General features: G+C 45.3%; 1 protein-coding gene across 1 annotated transcript; it reads right to left on the bottom strand.

Annotated features, from left to right (window-relative positions):
- Positions 1 to 16,530: 16,530 nt before the first annotated feature.
- CCN1 (cellular communication network factor 1) lies at positions 16,531 to 19,448 on the bottom strand. The gene is made up of 5 exons (XM_028513292.2): positions 19,145 to 19,448; positions 18,639 to 18,852; positions 17,933 to 18,289; positions 17,591 to 17,802; positions 16,531 to 17,475 (listed from the first exon to the last, which is right to left on the bottom strand). Exons 1-5 carry the CDS (start codon positions 19,211 to 19,213, stop codon positions 17,173 to 17,175), a joined length of 1,155 nt encoding a protein of 384 aa, XP_028369093.1. The 5' UTR covers positions 19,214 to 19,448; the 3' UTR covers positions 16,531 to 17,172.
- Positions 19,449 to 23,009: the final 3,561 nt, after the last annotated feature.

Here is a 23,009-nt window from a genome sequence, read left to right as displayed (position 1 = left end):
ACTAGTTACACCTTCTGAGGCTGGCAGCAGCTCCAAGGTTGAAGAAGAAGTCCTGTCCTGGGAGATGCAGGTTCTCGTCCCATCTCTGGCCTTGATCATGTCACATAACCTCCCACACCATTCCGTGTGCATTAAAATGATTTGTTTTTATCACCCTCTCCCACAGATGGTGACCTTGGAAGTACAGGACTTCCAGCCCTGGACACTGTTCTCAGAGAGATTAATTAACATGTCTATTAAATAAGTTTAAAGAGTCACAGGCAAATCTTTCTTCCTGGCTTGTGCCTCTATCCATCCCTTTGATCACAAACTTTAACCCCATAGTTGGGATGGCATGCAACCTCTCACAAAGGGAAAGTACCATCCACTAAGTTTAAAAGAAAAAAAAAGATGCTTTCTTGTGGGTGCAGTGCAGGGACACAGAAACCAGAGGCTGCATGGGGCCAAACTCTGGCACCACACAGGTGAATCATGGAGAACGACTTACTCAAGATGAACCTCGGGTTAAGTCAGCAATCCTTCCCAGACTCTTGCACGGGGAATAAGTGAGGTTGTACTTGGGCCCATTGTGTGGATGGAAAAGCTGAGAGCAGATTCTCTAATAGCTGTACCACTTTCTAAAAGGAACAATAAGGGAAGGTTGGAATGAGGACATGGGACTAACTAAGCTGTTAGTTACTGGTCTAAAGGCCAAGATTTAGCTACTACAGTCCCCTGGCTTCTTCGGAAAAGTGCTTCAACTATCTGCCCGAGACACTCATTGCAGCTATTGAGACTGGCGACAGCACCAATGCTGAGAAAAGCCCCACCCTGCATTTGGGAGGTGTGTGTTCTAGTCCCATCTCTGGCAGCAATGAAGTCAGTGTCCTTGTCCATGACAAGTAACCTCCCATGTCACCTCATCTGTGACACAAAGAAATAGAACTGGTGAAGAGGTTTGGTAAGGTTCCATAGTCCCGCCCACTTCTCCTGTTACCCCATGTCACCTACACAAATGTTTCTCCAGTGACAAATCTGGCCCCAGCCCGAGCCTCTACTTTCACATGTAACAGGGCTGTCACCCTATAGCCCCACCCGCACAAGGGAAAAGAGGGAGTATGGGAACCTATGGCACACATTGAATCAGGCAAATATCAGCAAAGGAAATTTTTATTACCCAATGAATTGAAAACCTCTTAGCAGGTTAGACAGGAGAGGCCATCTTCGCCATCTCAACCTTGCCTTCATCCTTGCACACTGGCCCTGTCCCCACCCACCCTACCCCCCGTCATGGCCTCTCCCGCATTCTGGCCAACAGGCTCAGCCATCCTAACTGGAGCTGCCCTGGTTCACCTTGCTGCACCTGCCAGATGCTTTCTGCAGCCTCCCAGGTAGTTAATGATCTCCCCCTAGGCAGAAGAGCCCTTTAATGATTTACCAGAGTAGATAAAGAAAAAAGCATAGTTCTCTACTTGGAGGCCAATTAGGTTGGCAATTCAGACAGTATGGATGGAGTTAAGATTGATTTCAAGTTCAAACCAAGCTTTTTTGTATAGGAACCCTGCCTTATAACTATGTATATAAAGCCATTCAGATATTTAAACATCCCAGCCCTACTGTATGACCAGCACTTTAGGGCTCCTTCACTACTCAGGGGGATTAACTGTATAAAACAAAAGAAACCAAAACACCCTTGGGAAAAATGTGATTTAAACGGTTAAGAAACTCAAATAAAAAAGAAAAGTTATTTTGCTTTATCTGACTCCTTGGGTTTCTTATTAGAATCTGAAAAAAAGATTTCTATTGCAGGAAATTGCATTTCTCTGAGTCAAAACTTATGACTTTGAGAGATAGTGTGATGCAGTGATTTCAAAAAAGGCTTTGGAATTAGTGGCCTGGGTTGAAATCTTGCCCTCAACTAATTGTGAAACTTCAAGGAACTTACAGGTTTCCCAAACCTCAATTTTCTTACCTCTAAAATGGGAGCAACAGCTCTGTCCTCGGGACTTTTTATGGTTATAAATATGTAAAGAACAACCTGGCACACTATAGACAATAAATGAGGCCTCTTCTTCATCATTATTTTCATCATCACCAGGCTTGCTCATATCCAGAAAAATTTGGATTTTGTAAAGACATGAGAAAAAGTACTTCCTCTCAAAAGAATGATAATGAAATTTAATAAGGATAAACATGGTAGATGTAACATTGGTGGTCCCCAGTGAATCACACCTCCTGGCATCCACCTCTTTGCACAGTTCCCTCCCTCCCACACTGACGCTGGGTTTGACCATACTGTGAAGCACTCAGAGACTTGATAGGCACGTGCACATTGGGGGTTGTCCTCTTGGAACACTCTCTCTTAAATACCAACTCATTGACTATAAAAAAGCTCAAGCCAGACCAGTGACTGATGAGAAGCCACAAGAAGAGATCCCCTGGAGGATGAGATGCCACCTTGGACATTCTAGCCCCGGCCAAGCTTCTGGCTGCGTGAGTAGCTGCATGGGTAACTACCCAGCTGAACCTAGTACACCAACAAAATTATGACAAGTAATAAATCATTGTTGTTTTGAGCCACCGTATTTTGGAAAAGTGTGTTTATGGCACAAATGTCAAGTCCTAAATTTACATCAAGGAAAGAAAACAGTACAAGAAGAAATGGCAGATTATCCTCATAGAAGTTCATATGAAATAGACCATCATATTTCAGTTAACTTTAAGTATTGACATAATGCTAAGAAACTGAATGCCAACTTAGTCTGCCTTTATTAAACAAATGAATTTGTTGGTTGACCATGTAGTTATTAGTTGCCTGCAAGTTATAGGGTTTGTGCTGGGGCCTGGGAATACCAAGAAAGTTAAGACCCAATTCTCTTGTACCATGTTGCCTTTTAGATTATGAAATGTAAATCTTGTGCTTGTGTTGAGCTCTGGAACCACTAGGGGGTAAGTGTACAGTTCAGGAGGGGAGGTAGGTCGGTAAGTGTAAGAACACTTAGTTCCTTAAGGGAGCTGACAGGCCTGCTGGGTTTGACACTTAGGGAGGATCTAGAGGACTCCGTGAACCACTGACATCCCATTTGCTGAGTGACTTTGACAAACTGAATTGTATCTGGAAGCAACCAACTAGGGAAATGAAGGCTTGAAGGCTAGATTGAGTGAGGAACAATTGTACCCACCGTACATGTATATCTTAGCGGGGGAAACGAGGAAACGAAGGAAGGGCTAGAGGTGCAGGTGGGGAAGGAGCCCAGAAATTTGAGGACTTGACTATGGGAGGATTAAATTCATATGGAAGAGTGTCACAAGGAGAACCATTAAGTTACTAAAAGTTGTAGCAAGCTGGATTTCATGTTAATAGTCACAGGAATGGCTGACACTTCCAGAGCAGGAACTGCAGAGGCAGAGTGGACAGCGTGGCTGTCAGTGAGAAAGGCCTAGACTGTTCCTTACCTAGGAGATGGTGAAGGAGTCCTGGCAGTAGGTGGAGCCAGGAACCCCAAAGCTTCTCCCAAGTATAAGGTCCCACACTTCATCACTGGAGTTCTGTCATCCTTATCATGCCTGGATAGTATTAAGAAGTAAAACAGAGGTCACCCGCCTGCCAATAGTGAGTGAGGGAACTGATGACAGGAGACTGAGCCCAGAGATTAGGGATACGAGGAGTCAAGCCTCAGAGACCAGTCAGTAGCTGCCGCCTCAGACACCTCTCACTGCTTTGCAGGGGTCATGAGAACTTGCGTTTTCCGGGGATTAGGTAGCACACACTGGGAGCAGACTCAGAAGAGCAATATGAGCCTGCAGATTTCACAGGCATGTGACAATTCAGGAAGGATGAGGGAAGGGGACAAATCAAGGATAAGGAAATCACCTGGCGTTTCTGATTGGGTATCACAGCCCTACTCCAGAACCGTCATCAAGGGACCTAACTGGCTCTCCCCTGCCTCTTTTCCCCTCTAGCTTGCAAAACTGTAGGGGAAAAAGTCTTTTCAGGGATGTGGGTCCCATTTTTTGTCATAGGCACTGCAGCACCAATAGCACTAAGACTAGAGAGAGGCCCCTAGGCTCATAGGTCTATAGGAAACAGGAGATCTGGGGGGCCAAGTTTAGGGTTCCCTGGAGACAGTGCAATTGTGAGCCCAGTGAGAGGATGTCTCTCACCTTTCTGTTATGGCTGTAGATGAGAATAAAGGGAAGGGCTGCAGAGTGTCCTCTGATCCACAATTCCCCGGGCTCCTACACTTTTGCGCACCTGTGTCTTTGAATACACTGTTCTTACTACCAGAGTAGCCCTTTCTCCGTCGCCTTTGCCACCAAGATCCAACACCCAGGTTCTAACCCATATAAAACATTTCCCAGCTCTCTTGGGCTGAGGCAGCCTCAGACCTGCATTGCATCATCCGGCGCAGCTTACTGTGACGAGACTGACTGTGAGGCCAGAGGCTGAGTCTTGCTTATCCCTCTGTTCCCCCAAAGAGGTGGCACAGAACCCGGAATGTCTCCTGTGCTGAGCGCACATGGGTCAAGCGTATGAAGTGCCCTCCCTCTCCCTCCACAGGCTTGTCATGCTCGCATGTGCTCTGCCTTGAGCAGGGCACATACCTGCAGTATCTCTGTGGCCCATCGTTCTAACTGTAATTCAGTCCTTGTCAGAAATAACTCCATTCTAAAGTAAATGAAACAAAGGAAATTGTAGTTTCCATTTGCTCCTTCTATGACAGGGAAACCCTGGCACCTGGGGGGTGGGGGTTAGTCTAACTGGGGCCTGAGCGGACCAGAAACCCTCAAGGGAGAGAGGCCAGTCATGGCACAAACCCTCAAGCTACTGCCCAGCACAATGACTCTACTGTGGGGAAACTCGATAGAAGGGTGTGCCTTGCTCCACGGGAACGCGATACACAGAAAATCCAAAGTCATAAAATAGATAAATCTGGGGTGGTTATTGACTTTACAAGACAACTCACCAGCAGGTAACTCTAAATAGCCAGCTCCCACAGGCCACTTAAACCATGATTTTATTTTCAGGAGTTTGATATTACACACCGGTTTTCAGGAGAAACATAAATAGGTCCCTAGGGAGCCTGGCGTCGCAATGTGTCTGGCCCTCAGCTTATTGACCAGACCTTAAGGTGAACGGGCCTCCAGCGGCGGTGCCAGAGGAGCTGAGGTTTGGGAGTGCTGTTCATGTCTACTCATTGAACCTGGCTTATTCCAGTGTCAGGTGGGAGAGGAAGACTCCAGCCCCATCTGGACCTTCCTACCTCTACTTGAGTGGGTTATTGACTTCTCAGCCCACATTCCTGTACAGCAACATGAGATCTGTATCAGCAACTCATGCATGCATTCACTCACCAAGAGTGCTCACTCAGTACTTTCTGCAGGTATGACACTGCAGTAAGCACAGCAAATTACACAAGACTGTAAGGTGCCTTCCTGTCCTCTAGGCACACACAGTCTAGTTAGAGAGACAAGCCCCTAGTGTCACTTATTCTAGACAGTACATTTTTTACCATTTAACATCTCTGAAATCAGAATGCATCTTACTGCAGATGGTATAACATAGTTTCATTGGCTGGGTTTTTCTTAGTGGTAAGTAAAATGATGGTGTATCTTGTAAGCGGCAGTGTCTTAGATGAAGCAGTGTGTATCAGGTGCTAAGGAACAGGTTAATGCTGCAGAACTCTAGGTGGGATGTGGTTATTGAAGAATAAAATTGGGCCCCTGTATAAATACATCTTATGGGGTTCACTTTACAGAGAAAGTGGATGATAACTTTGAAATAATATCCCTTTTCCACAGTTCTCCAAGGATGAGGATGCTGGGCGGGAAACCTCATCCTTCCTCCATGCTGAAGGTGGGAAATGGTAGTGGCCAAGCCCTGATTTCCGTCCATGCAAGTCCTGAGAAAACCAGAAGAGCAGCATAGCAAAAACAGGTCTGGGTAGCAGCCCTTCAGGAATGAGGACATTGGTGTGGATTCACACTGCTAGATGGCAAAGCCTTGGTCATCTGTCCCATCCAGGAGCCAATACCATGTCTGGCATGAAGCAAGCAGGAATATAAACATCTCAGAGTATGTGTGTGTGTGTGTGTGTGTGTGTGTGTGTGTGTAGATAGCAGATAGGCATAAATATATGTGTAGATATACGTCAAATGAATGGATTTCTGCTTTTGAGGCCAAAATTTTATTGCAAGAAAAGTTCAATGTGACTGCTAATCTTGACTTACTGGCCAAAGTTCAGAAGACTTTCTTACAATCTGTCCAATGTTATAAGGGTTTTCTTTCCTTTCCATTCCTCACCCAGAGAAGCAGTGGTTCCTGTGGCTGATGCTGAGCTCTTGCCACGTTCCATTTATTCAAATGACTGTGTTCCCACCTCACGCCAAGAAACCTGGCCTGACTCTTGAGAGCATAATGAGAATGTACAGCTTCTAGGCAGATGACCGTGAGAGTGACCATGAGGGTTAAATAAATTCTTAGGAACACCTATGGATACCTGGAATGGTTTAGAACAAATGCATTCACATAATAACATAATCCATATCCTCTAATGCAGTTACTTATTGATGTAGCTCATAAAGATTGAATTCCTTTATCTTTATAGTTTTGTCCACACAGAATCTAAAGACACTTGGCTGTTTAGTTGGGCCTTTTCTTGACATTCACTTTGATTGTGAGTGCTAATTTGATAGTTCTTTTGTGTTTGGAAGAATAGATGAGGTTTAAGGCACCAGCAAGGAGCTGCCCCTGTGGCCTTTTGTTCACTTGTCACATTACTGCAGGCTTTAAAATCCGGGACAAGAGAGCTGTGTGCAGCTAATGGTGAACATGAGCTTTACTCTGGAAGGAACCGGAAACCACTGAGGGGCTGGCCTCCTTGGAGAATCTGACTTATGGCACAAACACAAGAGTGTCAGGTGGCCGTAACCAGGTCACCCAGGCTACTTCTCTCTGTTTTTGTTTTTGTTTTTGTTTTGTTTTGTTTTGTTTTGTTTTGCCTTTGCTGCTGAGTCCAAGTAGTTATTGGGGCTATCTCAGGTGACCCCCAGTGAATCAGGCCCAGGCTGGGTCCTGTCGGCCTATGGTCAACCTGTCGTATTGAGGCCATCACGTGGGAGAAGCAGATGCCTTGTCTCCTGGTGGCATGGTGCAGTGGCTGTACTCCACCGCCTCCAGCTCACATCTGCTGGTGCCCATGCCGATTCACAGCTCTTGCTACTGTCCAGATGGGGGTCTCTGATGATAAGTGCCATGGAAGGAACTGGCCTGCCCCCCCCGATCAGGGCATGTCTCTGACAGTCCCTGCTCCAGGCCACTTTTCCTGTTACAACTATAAAAACCAAGATTCAAAAAGACTGCTGTTACTCAGGTCTTGTCTGAGTCTATGAGTGTGCTGACTTTGATAGTATTCCTAGGCTTCAGGTACTTCAGTGTTTTTCAATTTTGGAGGTAATTCCATCTAGCAAACTCCTATTCATCCTTCAAGACCCAATTCAGCTGTTTTGTCTTCTGTGAAGCTTTCTCTGAATACCCTCTATGTTCTTGTATTGCTTGGTTCTCTGGCAGCATTGCTGGTATATATTATTCTTTCTGCTACATGTGATATTCTTGAGGCCAAGAATCAAGTCTCATTATTTCCTTGTCGGTCACCGACGTCTGCCTGGCCAGGGGCCCGACAAGCACTATGTACTCATTGAGTGTAAGGCAAATAAATAAAGGGTTATATTCCTGCCAAATATATGTTTGTTGGTTTGTTCATTCACATTTAAATGTACTGTCTTCTCCTTTGGAAGTGGTCATCATGATGTTATTTATAAAGACCACAGGCCTCCAAAAGGGCCAAGTGCAAAATCATCAGTTAGGATGATTTTAGCCGTTAGTAACAGCTGACTTAACAAAAATAGTTTAAACACCAGGAGGTTTATTTTCACAGCAAACAAGGTCTGGATGTCAGCTAGGGTTGGGTGATCCAGCCGCTCAGTGACCCCTTCAGGGACCCCAGGCCCTCCTGCTCACTGCTTGGCCGGCCTCCATGCGTCAGCTCCTGGGCTCAGGAGGGGTGACATCCTGCACAGAAGAAAGGCATTTCCTTTCCGAGCCTCTCATGTATTGTCGAGGAAGCTCCCCTTCCCCCCAGAATATTTCTCCTTCAGTGTCTTTGGTCAGAATTAAGGGACAACCCTAATCCTGAGGAGGAGAAGAGCCAGGCCATCCTGCTGGTCGGGCGGCGCTGGGGCCCTCCTGGGAGTTGAGGCGGAGACAGCGATTCCCTCTCCTGCACACCCAGCAGGGAGAACACCTGAACAAAGTTGGGGTGTTGCTAGCAAGGGGTCAAGGAAGTGGGGCGATGGCTCTTGAGTGGGCATCCAATAGTGTCTTCCACACCAAGTATTTAAACACATTATGGCGCATCAATGGCAGAATTAAATTCTATAAAACCACTGCAGTGACTGAGGGAGAGCTACATGTATCAAGATTTATTGACTTTTAAGGTAAATTTTTGAGTAAATGTAAATTCTATGTGTAGTCTAACCCTTTTTTGTTCATAATAATAATATTAGTAAATGCCAGGGTAGGCACACCTCAAACCCTATAAGAATAGTGTGCACTATGCACTTAGGAGTGGATGTGTGTGCCTGTGCTCACGTGCATGTGAAGAGGGTTTACGAAGGACCTTCATTTTTGACATTCTGTATTTCTTGTACTATTGATTTTATATAGGCATGCCTTCCTTCTGTGAAGACGAAAACAAACACGGAAGGGAACACTTTAAATGGCCCAGTATCGTTTTAAATGCAAGAAGTCAGATAAAAGTATGGGCCCCTTTCTAAGAACAAACTAGTTTGGAACGTAGGCAGGACCTCCCTGGAAGTTTTGCTCATCAGCCCAGAATTTAAACTCCCTCCATGTATGGCTAACATTTTTTAGTAAGTTTCCTTAAAAGAACATCCTGATTTTGACCATGCTGGACCACTGTTTGTTTGCTGGAGGAAGGTGTCATCCTTGCTATGGGATGCTGATGATGCTGACTCACCTGTAGGAAATCCAGGCCGGAAATCTTCCCAGGAGCCATGTTGACACCAAGAACCAGCCAAATCGCCCTGAAACTCAAGAGGCATTTCCTTTCCAAATGCCTCTGTCAGGGATAAGCTCAGAGAACAAATCCCCTGAGGTCTACCTTCCACTGTGCCACTGGCTAATTATAAGTACATATGCAAGTCTTCAATCTCTCCAGAGTTCATTGAACACCTCTGAAAAATGAATATTATTTGTGATAGCACTTGAAGGAAGGACTTTGAGTCATTAAAAAAAATTCTAGAGCAAACCCCCTGGCTATCTGCAGCAGTTCCTCTGGAAAGGTTCTTGGGTTACTATAAAAATAGATGGTTAAATTCAGCGGGGGGTCAGGATGCAGTATATATCTCTGATCAACTTGTCCAGGGTGTGTTGGAAAATGTGACATGGTATATTATAATTGGAGTAAGTACGCTCCACCAAAATGCACAGGCTAAACACGTAGAAGGAAGCCAGGAAGTGTGGGCATGCTCCCAGCTCCATGACAGTTGGAAACTAGTGGTCTCTATTCTTTCCTGGGTTTCTAACATGGTGTTTTCATGCTTAAAATTATTTTTCCCAGCACTGTTGTAGTAAAAGCAGTGCTCTATGCTGTGCCTTTTTAAAAAAGAACCTGGATTTTTTAAGATCTTCGCTTCCTCCCTTTCCACTCTGCCAGCAACACATGTGTCTCCCCTCCACTGATCTACACTGGTGAGTGACAGAGGACCCCCTCTCTCGAAGCTGCAACTCAGCCCCCACCAGGGAGAAACTGCCACGTAGAAACCATGTTCCACTGCTACCAGATTGAGGAATTCTTCAAAAGAATCCAGAAACGTGGACTTTTAAAAAATCTTTCAGTTTTCAAATACTGGCAGCAAGTTTCAGTTTTATAAGCCCTGTGCAGGCTGAACAAAACATGTCTGTGTCTTGGCCTGAGGTCCCCTGAGTGACCAGCTTGCAACTTTTGCCCTGGGACAGTGTAGAGCAAACTTGCTTTCTCCTCTTCGTGAAGATCTGAAGATGGTGGAAGAGAGCTGTCAAACTCTTTTCAATCTTGTCTTAGCTGGTACTCATTCATTGACAAGACTCTTCAAGGAGCTTAAAATCTGGTGCAAACAGTTAACCAGCCAGTCATAGTGTGGTGGTATCATTGCTACAATGAGGATTTGCATGAAGGACCAGAGGAAAGGGCACTATTTGCCTGCTTAGGGTGTGTGCAAGCAGTAACCGTGCCTGGCTGCATCCTTGCACATTTGGAAAAGGCCTTTCTCTAGAGCTTTCATAAAGGTCTCCCACCACTATCCAGCCCTGCAGCCATCCCTACTGAGGTGGTTCCCCTGGTTTCGTATGGAGCTTGGGACCAGTGTTCAGGAGCCTTCTTGAGATGCCCCATGAATCTGGTCAATGCAAAATCAATCCTAAAGCCCTCCCCCACACATATACAAGCCCGGTAATAGATCTAGGGGAATTGTAGGCTTAACAAGCAAAGCTTTTGCTCTTTTCTGACTCTGCTTAAATTCATTCCATTTTAGAGGGTAGATGTAAGTTTCTTGCTCCCCAAAGGTCTACCACACAAGTATTGTGATGGTTAATTTTATGTGTCAATTCCGTGAGGGTATGTTACCATTTTGGGGGGTCAAAAAACAGTCTAGATGTTGCTGTGATGGTATTTTAAAGATGTGATTGGCATTTAAATCAGTAAACTTTGAGTAAAGCAGATTATCCTCTATAACATGGATAGGCCTTGACCAATCAGTTGAAGGCCTTAAGGAAAAAAACAAATAAACAAGATTTCCTAAAGTAAAAGGACTCTGTCATCACAACTCCACCATAAAACCCTGCCTAAGTTTCCAGCCACACAGCCTAACCTGAAAATTTAACACTCACCTGAATGTCCAGCATGCTCGCTTGCCCTAGTGATTTTGGACTTGCCGTCCCCCCAGTCACATGAGCAAATTCCTCAAAATAAATCTCTCTTTCTCATGATGTATATATTCCCCTGTTGATTTAGTTTCCCTGGAGCACCTCAATACAGGTACCTTTTTCATGATACTTCTGAATCCAAAGCAAAAGTGCAAACTGTTTAAGATACTAATGGTCTGTAAAACTCCAAGTCCAAGTGGTGTGGGTGTCTCTGATTTCCCTTATGGCTGAGATAAGGAAGGTACCACTGGTTATATCAGAAATTTTCAACTTAAGCAATAAGAGTTTTGCATAGTTTCCAACTTGTTTATCTTTTAAAATACAACTGAGCTCACAATTCCCTCAGAAGCCCTTTTTGACCCCTGCCCTGGGCAGTTGGTCGCTTTCTCTTCAAGCCCCTTCTGTACCTCATTATATTTCTTACAGCATATTTTTGGCTATGTGGTACCAACTACAAGTTGTCCATTGTATAGTAACAGAATCTCTGTTTTTAGCAGAGTACATGGCAACCCAGGATAAAAGCTACATTTTCTAGCCTCCTTTGCAGCTAGTGAGGACACGTGCTATGAGGTGAGCCAGGGAATGGGGGCCACACAGGGTGAACAACAAAATACCAGGAACTTTGGTCCATGAATCCTTGGGGTATCTTATCAGCTCAGAACTGCCTGTCTGGATTTTCACATGTGTGAGAAACAAAGTTTTGTGTTACTTAAGCATTGTTACTTGAGGTATCTCTGACTTGCAACCGAACCTAACCTTAACAAACTTGTGCTTATATGTATGTCTCCCCACCACTGCAAAGTAAAGGAACTATGATTTACGAACTGTTGCATAGTACTGTGCCTGAAACTTGGTGCCGGCAAGTGTTTAGTGAGCGGATGTATGAATGAAAGGATGAATGGCTGCCTGACAAGCTAGAGGGGAAAAACCGAAGGGGAAACAGAAGTGCCAGTGAGGGGGTGCCTTCTAATTTAGTTTCAGCTAAAGGCAACATAAATTCTATATTAATGAGTACTTACTTTATGCCAGGCACAGTGTCAACTGATGCTTTTATAGTGGTGAAGGAAGGAAACAAAAATTCTGGCTCTCATACAGGTTATTGTAGATGGAGAGGCATAATAATATACGAGAAACTATCAGGCAGTGCTAAATGTCATGATGTACATAAAACTGCTTAATGTGATGAACTCTTTAGACTGGGTGACAAGGGGTGGTCACTGAGAAGGTAACATTAGTGCTGAGACTTGCATGACAGGAAGCTTAGATCAAGAAGAAGGACACCTGAGGTGAGCAACAGCTAGTGTAAAGGCCCTGAGGGGTAATTTACTTGGCTTATTTCAAAGAGGAAAAGGACGGGGCACACAAGAGGCAACCACATATTGATGTTTCTCTCCCTCCCTTTCTCTCTCTCTAAAAACAAAGAGGAAAAGGCAAGTGGGATTCTAGTGATTGAGGGTCAGTGGTAAGAAGGAGGCAGGGTCCAGGACCTGTGTGCCGAATAAGAAGTTGAATGTTCTTCCAAAAGTAATGGGCAGCCATGGAGACTTTAAGCTTAGATGGACTGACATGTTCTGATTTACATTTTTAAAGGGTCGCTCTGGCTCCTATAAGGAAAGTGGATGACTACAGGGCAAGAATGGAACCCAATGACGTTTTAGTTATCTATGGCTGTGTAACAATCAACATGTAAAACTTAGGGTCTTAAAATAACCATATTCATTTGCTATAATATGGGTCATGAATTCTCATAAGGACTTGACTGGTAGTTCATCTCCAATTCACAAGACATAGGTTTGTGAAGCAGCTGGAACTGGAGGATCTTCTTTCAAGATGGTTTCATCATGCATGTGTGATGCCCAGGTACTCCCTGACCTTTCTCTTTTTCCACATGGAATCTCACCCTCTAGGGCCTGTCCATGTGGTGTAGGCTTCTCACAGTCTGCTGGTCTCAGGGTAGTTGTACTTCTTACATGGAAGCTCATTTTGAAGAGAAAGGAAGGAGACGCTCCTAGCCCAACAATACACTTGGAACTGGCACTACATTGCATTACTTCCTAGATATTCATTGATTAAACAAAGAGTCACATCACAGAAAGGGATGCAGGATGGAAGACACTGCAGCCACCTTGGGAGAATACAATATGCCACAAGTGAGGAGGGCATTTCGGCAATTCAGGTAGGAGATGATGGTGGCTTAGACTTGGACATAAGAAAGGGGTGGATTTAGAATATATGAGCAGAATATATGAGAACTATAAAGCACTAACAAATGCATCTGAGTACTTGTTTAATTGAATTGCACTTTATAAGATTACATGAATGAGCGTTGCCCACCACCAATAAAGTAAGTCACAAGCAAGTCTGTTCTGTTCACAGGACACATGCATCATTGTCGTGCTTCACAGTGTGCTTTGTTTAAAAGAATGAATTATTTAGGGCAGGGACTTAATGAGGCCCAGCTATCAGGGCTATACAAGGGAGATGAACCTATGGATCTATTGACTGTGAGACCCAGGGATTGCCACATCCTACACCAGGCATGCTTCAAAGGCTTCACAGAGGTGAGTTCACCTGCCCACAGAAAGACCTGAGCAGTCTAACTCCATACACTCAATTGCTTAAGGAGACAAAGTTTTCAAGGTACCGGAATCAATGCACCAAAGATAGTGTATGAAAAAGAATGCTTTGGCAAAAATTCTGGAAGCTGTTTTCCATTTTAAACAGGAAAGAACCATCCAGAAACTTGCCCACAGTCACCCAGTAAATTAATGGCAGAGTTGGTGGGAAAAGACATGTCTCCAGATTCCAGTCTGGGATTCTTTCCACTGCATCACCTGCCACTCTGAGCAGAACACAGCTTTGCTCTGCACTGTGGTCCTGCTGGACCCTTGCTATTGCTCAGCTGACTTTCAAATACTGCCAGATGGCAGGAGGAGAGGCTGGGAACAAATCTAGTCTGGTGTCTCTATTGGAAAAATAACTGAAATACATTTTGCTAATTTTGACCCAGTCACATCTCTTTGTGGAGTGGACACACATTCATGTGAAAATCTTCAGAGTTGGACATTTAATATACTTGTAAATGTCCAGCTGAATACTTCTTAAAATTTATTGAATTTCTAAGACTCTGAGGTCATCCTATAACTCTCAGTTCTTATATCTCTATCAAGACTAACAAAAACCCACTAAGGTCTTTTGAACTGGAAAGTGAGAACCACACACACTATTAATTGTGTGCAGAGGGGCACATACATATTATGGTGAATGTTTATTATGTGTGTAACTTTTATTTCATACATGCAGATGCATGGTTTTTTATTTTGTTTGCTCAGTATTTACAGGAGGCAGAGCTCCATGCCGGACCCAGACAAAAGTTGTATGTTCTAAATCACATAATTTCATTCTCAACTACTTTAAATTTCTTCACTTTTTTTTCTACAGCCAAACAAAATGGAAATAATTTGTATCTATTCATCTTTTTCTCTTTTTTTTATCCTCACCCAAGGACGTGCCTATTAGTTTTGTTGTTGTTTGTTTGTTTGTTTGTTTACAGAGAAGAAGAGAAGAGAGAGAAGAAAGAGAGGGAGAGAAACATGGTGTGAGAGAGAAATATCGACCAGTTGCCTCCGCACACGCCTAGACCAGGGACCAAACTCACAACCTAATCATGTGCCCTGACTGGGAATTAAACCCATGACCCTTGGTTTACGGGACAATGATTCAAGCAACTGAGCCACACTGGCCAGGGCCTATTCATCTTTTTAATTAATTGAGCATTTTTCTTTAAACAGAATCAGCACTCATGCATTACTTATTGTATTTACTACAATAAGATTAATGACCCAAAGGTCCAATGTTTTCCCATGGTAGATCTTGTTTCACATTTGAGCTTATTTGGACAAATATCACCTCCTTACACCCTTAGAAGACCTGTAAAATATTGCTCCCTGATCTCTGGGTAAAAAGTAATTTGCTAGTCACGAGTGTTGGAGAAAAATATCTCAGTATTGGTGTGTGGGAATCTGTAAATTTTACCCATGAATTTAGACATCTGTTCAACAAAATTGCACCTCAAAAACCTCACACCTTTATTAGGTTTCGCATATTATATTGCACTGACAGGTTTAATTGCATTCAAGACTGAACCAGGTGGTGTTTAAATTCCCAAATACCTTAAAGTTTGAATGCCTCAGGCAAGAAAAACTGACTACTCGGTAGGCACAAATTGTAATATTTCAGGCAAGACATTGTCAAAATCAGAAGTGAAGGCCTTTGCCCATGGATTTTAGCATCATACTTTTATGCATTTCAGTAACCTTTAAAATAGATGCTTAGGCAGTGCTTTTCTGCAAGTCTTCATTAAAGCACCAATATTTAACTATTTTGAAAAAAATCACCCTTACAGGACCCCAGGACTTGTCCCCCTCATCCCCTTTTGAAGCACTTTCTCTTATTGCCTAAAAATTCAAGTATTCTCTTAACCAAGTGCAGACTGAAATAGTTCACTATGGATTTGAACAGGAGCCAAGAAGGTCGATGAAAGGAAAACTTCTCTCTATAAAAGGTTTATTGTCAGCGCTTTCTAAAGATGTAGCTTTTTCTAAAACAGGCTACCAACATTTTCACAAACATTAGCACAGCCTTCTCAACCTCTCCTAACTTATGATTCAGGTTATTTTCTTTCAGGAATGCTCTGCATCTAGCCTTTGACCTTCTGGACAGCCAACTCTTTCTAACTGTTCCCTCCTCCACCAGTATAATGTATATTATAAAAAGGAAAGGGGGACAGGGCAGCTCGGTCCTCAAGCTACTGGAAAAGTACTTGAAATTCTTTGCATTCCTTTGCATTTAACAGCATGTTTACCTAATCACCAGCTTATTAGGATTAACACAAGTCATCGCTTCACCCTTATTCAATGAAGATGAACTGACTCTTACAGACCCAAAGACTTTTTTCTCTTATCCCAACCAAGGGCAGATGTTTTAGTAGTTCACCTAAGTTTTCAAAACAATATTGATAAAATATGAAGTTGTAAACAAGTGACTGTTTAGAATACATGATCCAACCATACTTAATCTTACCCATCCGTGCGCATATGTGCAGGCTTGGTTATGAGCTGTTTTCATGAAAGTTTCTCTCCTCTACTCAAGCTACATACACAATAACCTAGTGATTTAAATGACAAATGACTCTACTATACCAGCCTCACAGTGATTGGGTGATGGAGATCCTTAGGCTTTGATTTTTATATAAACAATGCATTATTATTTAAATCACAAACTTGGCTTCAGGTTCCTTCTTGTGCTTCTCAATGCCTGGTGTTCAATGCAGTTTTTTATGCAGACTATTTTAAATGCAAAAGTCTTTCTCTACTGATGATATAAAAGCAGCCGTTGTCTCACTTTTTTAGGTTATTTCCTTGCTCTATCCCAAGTACCTAGATGTCTGTTTAGTACCCTGGCACTAAACAGACATTCAGTAAATCCCACTTGAATGATTGCACAGACAAGCCAGAATGACTTTGGGCAATCTCTAAAAATATCAAATTCCATACACTCAGATATTAGGTAAATATTTCTTTATTAAATGATTAATTCCATAAATAAATTCTTTTCACTGAATATAAAATTAAAATCATTTACAAATTATTCCAGTATTACATTTCCCACCCTCCCCAAAAGCTACATTTTGATAAATAAAAACATTCAGTCTTAAAAACACCTGATTTCTGTTTGTAGTTTAGAGTGCAGATAGCTGCCTCTCACGGACACTCACAGAGTGTCCCTTCAGGAGGAGATGGAGCCCCCTCCCACTTATTTCTGTCAAAGGACGAAGGCTTTAACTGTCCAAATAATTGTATTATCTTTTACAGTTGCAGAACTGAAAGGAACAAAGCCTGTAGGAAAACATACTTACTAAATAATTTACAAACAGAAAACAGAACGTCATCAACACCACACGCTCCAAAATGAAGCAGTAACATGTGCTCCAATATTATGAAGCAAAGTATTTTCCAATTGCGGCTGCATCAGTGTCCATCCACACCAGCATACCTGGCAGTTTCGAAATACCTTAACACTACTCAAGAATGAGCAATACATCCCTTCTACAATGAGTCCCTTCACCCTCACCTCCCCCACCCATGTCTCCATGATTCTGGCACTCTTCCCCCATTTGTCCACCCTTGTGCTGGAAACCCAGGTGGCATTTAGTCCCTAAATTTGTGAATGTCATTGAACAGCCGGTAGAAGGGAAACGCAGCCTCGCTGGCATGTGGGCAGTTGTAGTTGCATTTGCAGGACTGGACCATCATGACGTTCTTGGAAAACATCTCCCCGTCTTCACAGCGGAAACGCATCTTCACAGTCCTGGTCTGCTGGGGTGTGCAGCATCGGCCATCCACGCAGGAGCCGCAGTACTTGGGCCGGTATTTCTTCACACTTGAACATCCAGCATAAGTAAATTTGACTGGTTCGGGAGATTTCTTGGTCTTGCTGCATTTCTTACCCTTCTGTAAGAAAGATGAGAAGAAAAGTTAGGGACAGTGGTTCTCCTTCTTGGAAGAGAGGTTCACACCTCATCCAGCTACCCAGGAACAGTCCACCTGCCACACCACAGGCACTTACTTTTAGGCTGCTGTACATCGGCTGTCCACAAGGCCGCACTTCACAAATCCGGGTTTCCTTCACCAGGCGGCATTCAGGGTTGTCATTGGTGACTCGTGTAGAGATACCAGTTCCACAGGTCTTAGAGCACTGGGACCATGAAGTTGTTTGAACGATACATTTCTGGCCATGTAAAGAAGGGTTGTACAGGATGCGAGGCTCCATTCCAAACACTGAGGAGACAAATAAGAGGGAAGATTTCTCAGAGGCTTACTGACAACAGATTCAAGTCCTCATTTCTACAAAGCATCAAACTAAGAATGTATTTCAGTACTGTGTCTTAAAGGCTCAGTTTCAACTTACCAGGGAGCTGCTTGAGGGAGCCACCTTCTCCAAATGCAATTAATTCATTGTTTCTCGTTAACTCCACCTCTGAAGCATCGAATGTGGGCCCCTTGCCCAGGAAATCATCGCTGTCCTCCATGGGGTCCTTGGCATGATCCTCATCACAGACCCACTTCTCACAGCACTGTCCAGTAACTTTGACCAGCCGAGGGTTGGGACAGCCCAGGTTGGGGAGAGAAAGTTCTTGAGGACACAGAGGAATGCACCCCACAGCACCATCAATACATGTGCACTGATGTTTACAGTTGGGCTGGAAACTTTCCCCGTTCTGGTAGATTCTGGAGTTATATTCACAGGGTCTGCCCTCTGACTGAGCTGCAAGGAGCACCAAAAGAGAAAGGGAGAAGAGAATCAAGTTAAGATTCCGAGCCACGGCCTGAAACTCATACATATTTTCTGCTGTTAAATTCAATTTATGGTAAAGTTCCCTACAATTCCCCAGAGACTCCAGACCAGAACAATAAGTTAGTCAGGAATCACTTTTCCGTATGCGCTTTTCGTTGGGCCCAGACACACTGAATTGCATTCCAGACTGCTGAAATCATGTGCCTTTCTGCCAAGCTACCAACAACAAAGCATCACCATACATGGTCTCAAAATTACTAAACTTCTGGACTACGGGGACTATTATTTTTTTAAAGGGGCCAAACCACAAGCATCTTACCTCTGCAGATCCCCTTCAGAGCGGTGGAGCTGGCGCCGAAATTGCATTCCAGCCCCTTGGTGTGGTCGCAGGGCTGCGTTTTGCTGCAGTCCTCGTTGAGCTGCTTGGCGCAGACCTTACAGCAGCCACAGCCGTCCCAGACCAGCCCGACTCCCGGGGCGCACTTGGGCGCCTCCAGGGGGCAGCGGCAGGCGTCGGGGCAGGTGGCGCGCGCCTGGAGGGGGAAAAGACTCGAATGAGACTCGGCGCAGTGAGCAGGAGAGCACCCAGGGGAGTCTCTTATCCCGTCCAGCCAGCCGGGACACTCCGGGCAGGGCTGCGTCGGCCGAGAGGCCCCAGACACATCCTTACGGGGAGTTTAAAGAAAAAGCTACCCTGAAACGCTCCTGAACTTTTTAGTTTAGGTTTTCGTTTTCGGTTTTTTCTTTTTTTTCTGCCGTGGGCAATCTGGGGAAAGGCCGAGGCGCTGGGACAACGGATACGGAAGGGGAGGCAAAAGAACTCACCGCCTTGGCCAAGTTGACGAAGAAGACGACGATGAAGGCGACAAGTGTACTGGCCGCGAAGAACCTCATTGTGGCGCGCAGGAGTCCAGGCAAGCACCGAAGCAAAGACGCCAACACACCAGTGCGCAGCGTACAAACACTGCACGGCTAGGTCGGGACCGCGGCGCGGAGGGCGGGGTGGCAGGGAGGCGAGGGCCGCGGCGCCGAGCGGGCTGCGGACGTCCTTCTGCTGAGGTCCTTCCCGAGAAGGAGCAGAGAGCTCGGGTAGTGCTCTGAGGCGTTCTCGCTCGCGGTCTGCTCCAGCGCGCAGAGCCCGCCCTTTATACGGGCCGGCCGCGGCGCCGCGTGTTGCAGTGACGTCGGCTCAGTCTGCGCGTTCCAGAATTCTCAAACATCTCAGGAATGCGGTTGGCGCGGGCTGCTGCCAAGCCCCTCCCCCGGCTCCGTTGCACCTTCTCCCTCCCCCCACTTTTTTTTTTTTTTTGGTCCTGGACCCAAGAAAACAATCTTCCGTTTTTCCACTTTAAATAACGACTTGTACCGGGGAGAGCTCGTTTTGGGGATGATGGTGGAAGGGGTCGAGCGGGGCGAGTTCAGAACTTTGCCTGAATTGGGAGGTGGGAGGACCTGAGAGGGAGGAACAAAAGTCGTTCTGTTTGGTGATGCCGTGTTGACCCGGCAGCCTTGGAAGCCCTCAACCGGGAAGGCAAAGAGCTGTTTGCTTGTTTACAACGAAGGTGAGAGGCAAGTTATCTATTGAGAGAGGCGAAGGGGGAAGGGGCAGTGTGTCTCTGAGCCAGTGATCTACTTGTGGACTTCATAGAGGCGCGCTCGGATCCAGTCCCAAAGCTTTGGCATGGTGTTTATTAGCCGAGATGAGTGTATTGCAAACTAATACCCGCTGTGGCATTTATGAATGAGAAAGGGAGAACATCAACTTCACCCTTGTCTGGCAAATTTCCAGGCAGAGGTCTTCCCTCTTCCGCACTCCCCCCCCCCCCCCCCCCACACACACACGCCCCCGCGCTCTTCCCTCCCCTTTTTGGTCTTTCGTACTTGTTTGTTTTTGGAGGTTCCCACTTTAGTTCCAGCCCACTGCCTGGGTTGGAAGTCCGAGAGGAAATGAACGCAGGGAGTTGTCCGGCAGGCTGCCTTACGCTTCCTCGCGGATGCGGGAGATCGGGTGAGCGCTTCCAGCCTCCCTCCGCCGGCCTGGACGGGAGGCAATGCACACTCAGCAGCCAGCCAGGCGGAAGGGACCACCGTGGAGTGCTTTATACTGAGCGCATCACCAGAATGTACTGCAAGGCCGAACCAGATTCCAGTCCCATTGCGCCCAATGCAACTCTGGAAATAGACTCCTTAAAGCTGAAAGTTTTGTGGAATTTTTAAATCCTTTTCTTGGGACCATTTAGTAACCTCCCAGTTCAAGTGAATTGTAATGATTTTCTCTCCAAGTACAGAGAAATAAGAGATGTAGAATGTAATACTCTGTTATAAAAATGTTAGCAGATTTTAAGATTCTAGCCTATCTGCAACACGCTCAGCAGAAGACCCCCCCACACACAAAAGTTTACTTTAACAGCATCAGTATCACTAGTGTGATTGAAAACTTTCCCTTAAAGTTGCTAAAATACCTTCTTGTGTGATTTTAATAAAAACACACAAATAATCATGTCTATCTCCCTTTTATATGTGGTTTAGGAGGACTGCGTGTCTCTTGTGCGTTTTAATGTTTAGGGCTGTTCAGGCTTCATAATTCAACACTCTTGTTTAAAAAGGTATTCAGTGCTGACTTTTCTGTGATAGAGAAGCACGTACGAAGCTATTGCAATAAAAATATTCTCCAATGAAGAGAACTAGCAGGAAGGAGTAAAGTTTCATTCATTCAAAAGTGCCCTCTCTGAGGCTTTTGCTCAAGGAAATGGGATCTTGAAGACTTTGGTGGAGAGGTTTGTCTTTTCAAGACAATATATTGTCAGGTTGTTATGCAAATAAAGCGAGGAATGTCTGGACCCTACATTGTACCCAGGTAAATCCATCAGTTATTGTTTAGAAAAAATGACTTTTCTTCTGTTAGAGTTTTACCGTTGTTTCCTTTTTAATGAAGTGACTGGGACCAGGGTGAGTAGGGGCAGTACAGGGTGGAGGGGGTGGTGGAAAGAGAATGGATGGAGAGGAGTGTTCCTGGCTTCTGTTGTGGTGTCTTTTCTATTTGACTTCATGGTTGTAAGTATTTCCAGATGGTGAATCAGACACCAGACGTAACAATATTTCCATATTTGGGTATAGCAGTAGCCTGCGTTTTTAACATTTTTCTGCCTGTTATCCAACCACAAAGCATTCTTGACAACTTCAAATGTTAAATATAGACTTAACTTCTGTTCCCAGAGCAGGAAATTCTTTGGAATTCCTTGTTTTTCACACAATCTGTCCATCATGATTTAAAATAAAATTACAGTGGATGATCCAACTGGCCTGTGTGTATATCTTCTTCCCTTATTGAAGCAAGGGTAGGGGATTGGGCAAAGAGATTCAGTTTGCTGCGTAGCATTCAAACACGCCATTCCAAGGATTCCTTTAAAAATCAGATTAAAGTTTTCTGAGAGGGGCGTGTGAGTTTGCCTCTGGACTTTAACTATCGAATCTTAGAGGATGCTTTTGAATCGGAGGAGAAACCTAGAAAACTCTATGGTCTGTTGTCCATGTGAAGTGGGTAGTGTGTTGGGGTGGGGCGGGAGGAGCTGTAGCAAACAGGGCCAGGAGGTGGGGAGCGGAGAGACAGAAGTAACTTACGCGCGCAGCCTTTCCATATAGTATGTTCTGGTGAGCCTGGTAATAAAGCAAGGCATCAGGAGAGAGAGACAGCAGCTCCTCATGCCCTGCGCAAGGACTGTCCAGAAACCTCAGACGTCCTGTCGCCTTCTAGCCTCCTCTGCAAACCGGTTCGCGTTGACAGAATGGAGGGAAGTATGCAAATGTTTATGGGTGTGTGTTGCTTTGGTGCTAATTCTGCATGGCTCTTTTGCTCTATTTCCTCCCTCTCTCTCCCTCCCTCCCTCCCTCCCTCTACGGGTGCCCCAGGAGGGAATAACGAGCCGCCTTGTTTCCCTGGACTACAAGGCGCGGTGAAGGGGCTGCTTGTCTTCTGCAGTGCCTGGCTTTGGGCTGAGTGATGCGGACGTCTCTCACTCGCTGCTGCCAGGGAATTTTAGGTCACCAAAAGAAGGCTTCACTGTCTGGCGGCGACTGAGAATAATAATCACCTTAAACTTGATGGCTCCGGTTTCCTAGCCCTGGACCAGTGGTTTTCAAATCTAAGCGTCTCAGAATCACCTGGAGGGCTGGTTAAAGAATGATTGCCGGGCCCCATGCCAGAGATCTTATTAGTTATGTTTCTAACAAGTCCCTAGGTGATGATGATGAGGCTGCTGATGCGGGGGATCACGCCCCGAGAACCACTGCCTTGGACCACAGGAGTGCTTAATACTCGCCTGCACGCCTCGTCTCACAACGCCACTTCTTATACTCCTTAATGAACACAAAAATTTATGATGACTGAGAAAGGCCACCTTTAAAGTGGCGCCCCGAGCCATCCTCTTTCACTCCACACCCCTCCAACCTCTCACCACCACCCGGTGGGGTGATCGCAAGGAGAGCTGGAGGAAGCCAAGTGAGCGGCGGGAAGCGGGTGGCAGACGCTCGGGGTGGGGGCCCCGGGCCGGAGCCCCGGGGCGCTCTCGGCTGCCGGCCACCCGCCGCCCCCTGCCGGCTGCCTGGCCTGCGCGCCCGAAGTCGCTGCCGTTGCTCTGACTCCCGGTTTCCGGCGGCACAGGACGTTTCCAGCCCCAGCCCATATTTGGTG

This window comes from Phyllostomus discolor, chromosome 5 (assembly GCF_004126475.2).
Source record: "Phyllostomus discolor isolate MPI-MPIP mPhyDis1 chromosome 5, mPhyDis1.pri.v3, whole genome shotgun sequence".
NCBI classification, from domain to species: domain Eukaryota; kingdom Metazoa; phylum Chordata; class Mammalia; order Chiroptera; family Phyllostomidae; genus Phyllostomus; species Phyllostomus discolor.
This window is presented reverse-complemented; position numbering and strand designations above follow the sequence as displayed.

Coding starts and splice junctions, on each gene's coding strand:
- CCN1 (XM_028513292.2), bottom strand. CDS start 19,213: ATGAGGTTCTTCGCGGCCAGTACACTTGTCGCCTTCATCGTCGTCTTC. Junction 17,803..17,932: donor CTCCCTCAAGCAGCTCCCTG/GTAAGTTGAAAC, acceptor TTGTCTCCTCAG/TGTTTGGAATGGAGCCTCGC. Junction 17,476..17,590: donor CGATGTACAGCAGCCTAAAA/GTAAGTGCCTGT, acceptor TCTTTCTTACAG/AAGGGTAAGAAATGCAGCAA.